Source organism: Lolium perenne, chromosome 4 (genome assembly GCF_019359855.2).
Source record: "Lolium perenne isolate Kyuss_39 chromosome 4, Kyuss_2.0, whole genome shotgun sequence".
Lineage (NCBI taxonomy): Eukaryota > Viridiplantae > Streptophyta > Magnoliopsida > Poales > Poaceae > Lolium > Lolium perenne.
The window spans coordinates 83,751,100-83,760,198 of NC_067247.2; the positions used below are offsets into that span (position 1 = coordinate 83,751,100).

Sequence of the window (9,099 nt, forward strand, 5' to 3'; positions counted from 1 at the left end):
GTACACCGAGAGCGGGAGGCCAAGATACCTCAAGGGGAAGGTCCCTCGCATAACCGGTAGCCCCGCGAGGACCTCCTCAAGATTAACCTCATCGCACTTGATAGGTACCACCACGCTTTTTTGGAAATTTGTCTCAAGGCCGGTTACATTCCCAAACAAGGCAAGGATGTTGGAAAGATTTTGAATATCTATACTACACTAGATTCGCTTTAGAAGTGCAAGTCGGGTTTCAGTAAATGTGTGTATATAAACACACAAGTATGTGTTGGATTGGTGAGATTATATCGCGAGACTGTAAAAACAGAAGGAAGCCACAATGTCAGCCTTTGTCTAGAAGTTTGCCTTAAGTGTGTCCATGATTTTTTGGCGCGATCAATCCTTCGATGATACCCAACAATATAGGAATAAGTGCCGCCGAAAGAACATACATAAGCTGCGCCTAGATAAGCTAAGCTTCTTCGTGTCACTCCTGTGCTAGCTAACATTCAACTTTGTCGTCTACCTTTGTAGGTGCAATCACCGAATTCATTCGTATGGAAAGGGAATGAAGTTATTCGCGCTGACCAGGCCAATGCAGGACAAAGTGGATGCACAAGACACTTGTGAGGGACAGGACAAAGAGGCCAGATTCCAAATGAAGAAATGGAAACTTGAAAACGATCCTTCTGATTGTCCAAGAATGAGGGGCAAGGAGGTTGATTAGCTTACCTGGGAATCATGCGGGGATCACCGAACCGGAAAATAAGCATGTTGGCTAAATCTTTTTCCGTAAGACCCAATCCTCGTAAATTTGTTTATATATGAATTGAAGATGGCTAAAACATCATGTGGAAGCAATTTATTAGATTGCTCAAATTCATTCCAACCAATGTGTGTTCACGTTTCAGATGAGATTCTGAACTAGCCGTTTGTATGGAACTCTTCAAGCCAGCATGGAGTGTAGCTAAAAGAATATTTGACGATGGGCCGTTGGTTATTGAAATGAGTATAGTTTGTTTGGTATATATTTCCTATGCCTTCGACCTTTGAGGTACTCAAATGATAGGCCAGTCCCTTCCCCGTAGATTCACTGATCAGGAAGACAATCTCTCTGTATGGGTGAAATCCGAGCATTATAATTTTTGGTGTACGAAAAAAAATCTGCCGGTCATCGTCATGCGAGTGAAAGTCTTCAACAGTGTCTCTGTTCTCGCTAGCATAATCATTGTAAGCACGTTGTTGAAGCTTCTGTTTAATTGTTGCTTTATCATTCCCTTCATTCTTGGCTTGACCATCAACATTATCACTATCGGAGTTCCATTCAAACTCCTCTTCAAGTGTATCTTTCTTCTTGTAGTCTGGGGGATGAGAACAAGACAAGTTGTACTTAACATCTTTCAACACCCAGGTCCCAGGGCCTGTGAACTTGTTGGCCGTGGTGAGGTGCTAGGGCAGCCTGAAGGTCGTTATCATACTTTAACATCCACTCCCTTTGACCAGATGATTCCTTGAGGACCCAAACCCGAAGATGATAGTTATCAAGTGCTGCAAAGTACACCCCTTGTTCTGACTTCTCTAGATAACGAGTTGTACGTAGGCTCAGTCCCATATCCACGGGTGGTTTAATTACGCAGTATTTGTGGGTTGATAGTGATATTCTGCGAAATTGAAGCATAAACATAAGAGCTCACAGAAAAGAAAAGTAGTCCTTTTCACTAAGGGACGACACATGAAAAAAAAAATGAAATAACCAAGTGGAGTGGATACACAACATACCTTACAACGAAATTAGCTTCGCGCTGAAGGTAAAGTGCTCCTCGCCAATAGACAGCACGTTCTCGCCAGCGTAACGACCTGAACTGCTTGACGTTGGTGCCTTGAACACGCCCTTCTCGAACAAAGGACCTCTTCTCCCATGTACCCGTCTCTGAAGAGAAGACACGGAAGATGCATGGAGAGGATGCCCACCTACATTCTTTCACTAAGGGGTCAAAATCATCAAGCTCCTCCACAAGGCCGACGGAAAACCGGCGGGGGATCATGAACACTTCGTAGTGCGGTGACACCATGGGATCATATACTAGGTAGGTGTTGAATGATGCATTGACGTGGCCAGCCATATGCCTGACGAGCCTGGGCGCCGGCGGGCATGGCGGCAGAAGGTAGCAGTGCCGTGTGGCTGGGTTAACCACGTGTCTGCTGAGCAAGAGGAGGCCATTGCAGTGATCCTGAATATGACAGTCCCGCCAAGTTTGATGGTAGCCGCGGTTAGAGACCTCCATGTAGGTGTTAGGGTCAGGAAGGAAGTCCAAGGCCTCCGTTGAGGCGGAGGAGCGAGCAAAAAAATCCGGTAACATCTGTTCGTCTAAGTGGAGAAAGATGCCGCGGAAGGAGAGGGGGAGCAGGTCCACACGCAGCAGCCGGCAGGTGTCGATGGCGGCGCACCAGTCCCTGCAGACACAGCAGGACGCGGCAAGCCAGCACGGCGAGAGGCGGCAGAGGACGTCGGCTAGCACGTCGTCGGGCAGGATGCACGCCAGATCCTGCTGTTCAGCAAGCTCCTTGCCGTAGTCACCAGCAGCAGTATCTCCATCGGCCTCCTCGGAACAGTCCCTGTACACCTCCTCTGGCGCCAAAGGTTTTGGCTTGAGCAGCTCACCGTTCATCTCCACTCGTGTATAGTTTTGGACCCCTAACCTAGCTTTCGTTTTGATATATCGGGCCCGGTATGAGCGTCGTTTTGTAAAACTCAAGTCTGTCTCCGACTCGGGTTTGTCAGAAAAAGAAATCCGGGATTGGGTCATGAGCGTCCTCTTGTAAAACTCAACCCGTCTCCAGCTCAGGTCGGTCAACAGCACATAACGACAGATACTCATACACAGTTGCAAAAAGAACACGAGCAAAACGGACTCATTCTTTGACACAAAAATTAAGATTTGAAAGCTGATGCGGACAAAATTGCCATATTTTATTCTCAGAGAAAATGTACAAATATGTCTAACTTGACAGATCCGCAAGGCTTTAACTAGGTTGAGGCAGATAACTTTGGGATGAAACTATGAACAATCCACAGAGGGATGTGAGAAAGAAACTATAAACACAGCAAAACTGGACTATACTCAGTTCCTTGAATCAATGAGACGTTTGTGGAAAAGAAGATATTTGTGATACCCCTCTGTAGATATTCCTCTGTGCACTACTAAACTATCAATAATTCTTAGTATGGGCATGTAGACTCATGGCTGATGCGGTGGGTGCTGTACTTCACGCACCACAGCAAATAGGCTTCTCAAGGATGGCATCTTAATCCACATGTTGTTTTCTTGTCAGACGTAGATTTATATACCAAGTCGCGAGGCAGCGTAATACCAATCCCACTAGTATCTTGAAGATGGCGAGTATAAAATAGGTCAGAACTGACCAGAGCAAAATCCAGAATATTCTCCAGATAAATGGGCCAGAGGGAAGGAGGGTGGCATACACTGGAGTTAATACACGAATTACCTAAAGAAACACCAACGAATACCTTGCTTGTTAGTAAAATATGTAAACACAAACGGAAAAGTAGAAGAGGATGGACATTTCACGTGTTCACTTACCACACAAGCAGGGGCAAGGGGGATGAATGTTAGATCCTTCTGACGGTCATCAGTTTGCTCATTCAAAATCTGTGCAGATATTTTTTTCAGCAATACAGGTATTAGCAACAACATTAAGATGGAAACGTTTCAACTTCTAGGCAAATGAACCAGCAATATCACAAAGTTTTGATATGCACAGCAAAGCAGAATCAGGAAAATAATACTGTGGCGTATCACAAGAAAAAATATACTGAAAACAATTATTCATTGCATGCAATTACAATTATTTATCAATATATGGTATAGCTGGAATTTCCTAAATAATTCTGCAGGAGAAAAGCAGTCATACATGCCATGGAATCAACGACAGAAAATTACAAACACAATGAAGCAGCACTTTAAAACAACAACAGTCATTGCTTATTTATCTATCCGCAGGAATCAAATTAACAATGTTCTGTGTGCATGAATGTATCTAAACATTTTTAAACTAAGAAATAACTCCAAAAGTCATTGCTTATTTATCTATCCAAATATCAAAGGGGCATAGGATATGTAGCCAGCAAAATATTCGAATCAAAATACACAAGCAGCTGGTTAAGTTATCTGTCAGCACATACCTGCTTGGATAGGTCTTCCAGAAACTCTGAATAAGCAACCGGCTTTATCTCATTAAATTTTGCAAGGAATGAATGCTTGATAGCATCAATAAGTACTTCACACATAAATACCAAGGAGGCATTCTGCAGTGACAAAAGGAAGTAATATTATTTTTCTGAAACCATAGAAGTCTCTGACTACGACTAAAATATATAGAAAAATTGAACTTACGATAAGAAAACTGTCAAACCATGGTCCCTCTGCTTCCAAAATATTTTGAGCTAGTACAAACAGCAGAAACGCTGTGATGTGAAATCTCTCAATGATGTCTGCAAACCAGCAAATCTCAAGAATTAAGCATTGTAAAAATGAAAAAAAAAAAAACAGGGGCATGCTAAATATAGAGCACAGCACTAATTAACCACCAGTGGAGTATAACATAAAACATAGCAGTTATTTTGCAACCAATGAAGTGCTTGAAACCAAAGCTTCAAACATTGAACTTACAAGATGACCCACGATTTGCTTCTAGAAAATAATGCACATCAAATATGTCATGTTCACTTAATCTAAACAGATACATGCAGACAATTTATCTGGAGAGTCCAACTTAGCACTATTCATCCTACCTAAGAGCTGAAAATGCTGAACACTAAAGTAGCTTAATAGCAACAGTAAGCATTGACAAATATTGACAAATGCATGCAATGCAGAAACAGTGAATTCAAAAGGATCATCCAGATGGTGGAAATATAGTAAATACAGTAATCCATCAGCATCTTATTCTAGAACTAGAATCTGGAAATGGGACAATCATAATTCATAAGCACACTCACCATAGTAGACCAGATTGTGAAGGTTCTCTTTGCTAACCCGCTTAAATACATTGCTCTTGATCTCGGCAAAATTGTTGGACACCAAAAGAGCCAACAGTGCATTGTTATGGGCAATAATACATGTTGACAGGGTGATAGCTTGCGCTAACAGGACAAATGAATGCACAAGTAATAACTTGTTAAGGAAACTAAATATAGATTATACCAAAAAATAAAGAAGCAACTGAAAATTGGACATACTGATGTTAAATAAAACTGTGATTCCACTAAAAATGTTATACAGTGACTACTATATCTGTACTCTGGGCTGGTAATGAGTTGGATACTGCATACCAGTAAAAGCTACATAACATAACTATGAATAGAGGAATTCCAACATCAAGGAATTATATAACCCAAATAAATTACCCCAAGGAACATATACATATAAAATAGCATAACTAGCAGCAAAGGATATCAAATGCAACGACAGCAATAGCCTCGTCCAAAAGGAACCGCATCAGTTCAAATGTCGCATTATCAGTTGAACATGTTGACAGTCCCTCAGCTGAGTTGAACAAAACTTGCAACACATCCTCACCAAATGATTGACAGAGCTTGTCAAATATCTAAAAACAAGGGGGAATGGTTAAGTCCGCTTACCAAAAAATGTACATACATTTCAAATAAACACTTCCATCACCTCTAGTACGTTGTATACCACATAAAGTTTGATCGTGCCCTGGCCACGAATGACATGATAAATCAAACTAATATCTGACACAAAAACAAAGTGTTGAAGGATTAACAAACGTGTGTAGAATATTCTTTTAGTTCAGAAAAGCCAGAGGGAAAATAACAAACCTATCATCTGCAAAGAAGCAACTCCTAGGGCTAGAACTATAAAACATCCATAATCTGATAAATCAGCAGCATTCGGCCGTAGAAACTGCCTGTCACAAACACATTAGATAAATATAAGTACATGACTCTATGATGCCAAAAACAAGAGCTTAAACTGGGAAGGTGTGGTGTTTACAATGTGATGACAAATACAAGTACAGGGAAGAAGAATCACTTAACGCTACAAGCACTTAGTCTAGCAGACTGTGGCATCATGAACAGTAAACAATTCACCAGTATTTGTCCTGCTGGTATAGTCCTGGCTCATGGCTATAATAAATGTAGGATAAAAAAAAGGATTGCCCACCAACTAGACAAATACTGGTAACAGATGATAGCTATTATATAAGTAGACATTTAACTGGAATACTAGCAAGGTATCATACTTTATACAGAAAGAATCAAAACTGTGGACTAAAATATTCACTTTTGTGGACCAACATATTATTTTTAGATAAAAAAGGTACTCCGTATCATCATTTTATTATATGAAGGTCAGCAACATGGGCAGAATAACTGTTCACAGCTCTGGGTTTAAATCAGAAAGCTAATGAGGGGCACCTTTTATTTTATGTTTGGTGCAATTGTAATCGCACTTTGAGCCTGAGAACATGTCAACTATAATATATATGATCAACCAAACATAATCATGTAAATCCCAAAACGTTCTGAGGCCCGCTCTGGAAGCGCTTAACATCACATAAAAGCTAGCCAATTTCTTATAAAAGCTTAATCACAGAGTTAATGTTTTGCGTGCAAAAGGGATTAAGCTTATCCGAGAAGGCCCATAGGGATGTCTCATTGCTTTGAACTTGCGGTAGCTTTAAGTTTAAGCAGAGGCTTCCAAAATAGACCATAAACTAGAAACTAGCTCTGGATTCAGTTGCTAATAAGAAGAATGAATGGTATCCTTTTAAACAACGAAATCCTAAAATAAGATATGATAAAACATATTTTAATTTGCAGCCATATATTACAATGTGTGCCAAGATTTAATTTTATGTACAAAATCTATATGTAAATCATCTGGTTTACAGCAACCCACCTGGTTTTCAGCACCCGCCAAACTGTCATCACAATTCTTGCAGGCATAATGGTGAGCAAAGACAGAAAGGAATCCAAGCAGACAAAGAATCCTGCGACAATTAACTGCAGCATTGATCACAATCAAACCTCTCCCCATTATTACAGAAAATGGTACATCCATAAATTACTAAACTAAACATTTAGCTCTATAACACACGGTAATAAAAAAATTAAGGAATTTTTTAAGGAATGATCAAAACCATTATTTTGTTAATTTATTTAAGTATTGCCAAAATTACATCATTTGTATCTATCCATATCTTACAAGCATCTGAATTAACCCATATTCACTTTCAGTTAAAATATGCGGTAATGACATGGTTTCAGAAATACTACAACAAGATGCATAATGGATTCATTTCCATCGATGTTGGCAAACTTGGATGGCACTAAAATTCCAATAGATAGGATAACCCTAAAATTCCAAATATTCTAATATATAGGACACAAAGAAGGGAGCATATTTTCAAGTGCAGAATATATACCCGTTCACATCTCCAAGGCACATGAAACATAGTGTTGTAGACCCTCTGTCGTTTCTTATCATTACCCACTGCAATTGTACTTCTAAGTGAATTGCCGCTATACAACTCTCCGATGAAATATCTGAATGGTGAATTATCACGGCGCTCGACTTCTGCAGTTATTGAAACTAGGTTAGGTGTAAAGGCATATATTGGAATAATTCAATATGCAATACGAAATCAGATTATATGCAAAAGTTGTTTCCATGTACCTCCACTGCAACGCAATATTGGTTAGGAGCTAGACACTTAAAAAGAAATGCAAATCAACATACTGGTAATAACATTTCATGGAGGTTTCCCTTATAGAACACAGAACATGAACAGACTACCATGCTGGTTTAAATTATTAGATTCAGCTTGATATAGTTACTGTTTTGACCGGTTTGTCACATTGCTGAAGTTTTGCTTGCAAGCTCGTCGAAAATCAGTGTGCCATTATGTTCTTACTTCAAAACACTATCAGCAATTAAATGGTTTATGACACGTTTATCTGCAGGCTTTTTTACACCACAATGTCCGCAGATTATGGCGATACGAAATTCAGCTGTGAACAATCTCTTGTTCGATATGAGTCCCCTCTTCAGCACCGGAGAAACAACATCACAATGGAAGAGATGTACAAGAAAGTAACAATGTGTGCTGAAATCCACACAAAGAGAGAGATCTACATACCTCCAAGAATGTTGCTATTCTCCTTGATGAACTTCTCCCAGTCCAGCGACTCATCCTTCTCCAGTTTCTTCAGAACACCGTTGGCCTCAGGTCGCCGAGCCGCGTCGATCACATCTGCCGCCGCCACGGCAGCGGCGACGCTCTCCCGCGTGCTGCTTCCGCAGCTGCTGGCCGCGTCGTCCCCGGACGCCGCCGCCGACAACCTCCCATTCGCGGCCACGCTCCTCTGCCTCAGCTCCACCCCAACGCGGGTCACGCAGCTCGCCGCGGACCCCTCCGCGTCCGAGCTCTGGCACACCTTCTCCACCACGGACCTCAGATCCGTTACCCTGAAGGCCGCGGCGGCGCTCCCGTCCACGCGCGGCTCCTCCTCCACGATCGGGGGGCTCTGGAACCCGTGCTTGCGCTTGGAGCGCCTCCTGCGGCGGCGGCGGCCATCGGAGGAGGTCTCCGGGAGGGAGCGCGGGGATGTGTCGTCGACGTCGTCGGCGGTGAGGTCGCTGGAGAGGAGCTCGAATGAGAGCTTTCGGCCGCCGGATCCGAGTGACATGGGCGGTGCTGGGCGAGGCGGCGGGGTTACCCCGACGTGAACCCTAGGCGTGGGCCTTGCCGCCGGACGGCGGCGAGGAGCGGAGCGGAGGGGAGGCGGAGGCGGAGGAGGAGGATTAACGGACGCAGCACTGGAGATTATTATTTTTCTCTCGTTTTAATGTGTGATTTTAATCCCCCTCTTATGTTTTTCGATATTTTCTGTGAGATGAGATGGCGGTGACGTGGATGGAACGAATGGAAGCAGGTCGCGTGGCATCCGAGGAACAACGGAATGCGCTTTTTCCTTGCTACGTGGCGTGGGACACACTTCATGTTAAATCGGTGGTAACACGTCGACTGGCATGTCAGCATCTGTGCCACGTCAGCTACTATGATTATCATAGA

The 9,099-nt window shown here is 42.4% G+C and overlaps 2 protein-coding genes across 2 annotated transcripts; both read right to left on the minus strand.

Moving 5' to 3' along the window:
• Nucleotides 1-1,215: 1,215 nt before the first annotated feature.
• Nucleotides 1,216-2,855, minus strand: LOC127293160 (uncharacterized). The gene is made up of 2 exons (XM_051322728.1): nucleotides 1,756-2,855; nucleotides 1,216-1,637 (listed from the first exon to the last, which is right to left on the minus strand). The coding sequence occupies exons 1-2, from the start codon at nucleotides 2,853-2,855 to the stop codon at nucleotides 1,367-1,369; spliced, it is 1,371 nt and encodes a 456-aa protein (XP_051178688.1). The 3' UTR covers nucleotides 1,216-1,366.
• A 68-nt stretch (nucleotides 2,856-2,923) lies between these two features.
• Nucleotides 2,924-8,869, minus strand: LOC127293158 (protein POLLEN DEFECTIVE IN GUIDANCE 1). Its single transcript, XM_051322727.2, has 11 exons — nucleotides 8,164-8,869; nucleotides 7,450-7,601; nucleotides 6,924-7,027; nucleotides 5,840-5,928; nucleotides 5,679-5,752; nucleotides 5,454-5,604; nucleotides 4,997-5,164; nucleotides 4,392-4,489; nucleotides 4,181-4,303; nucleotides 3,579-3,647; nucleotides 2,924-3,483 (listed from the first exon to the last, which is right to left on the minus strand). Exons 1-11 carry the CDS (start codon nucleotides 8,711-8,713, stop codon nucleotides 3,283-3,285), a joined length of 1,779 nt encoding a protein of 592 aa, XP_051178687.1. The 5' UTR covers nucleotides 8,714-8,869; the 3' UTR covers nucleotides 2,924-3,282.
• Nucleotides 8,870-9,099: the final 230 nt, after the last annotated feature.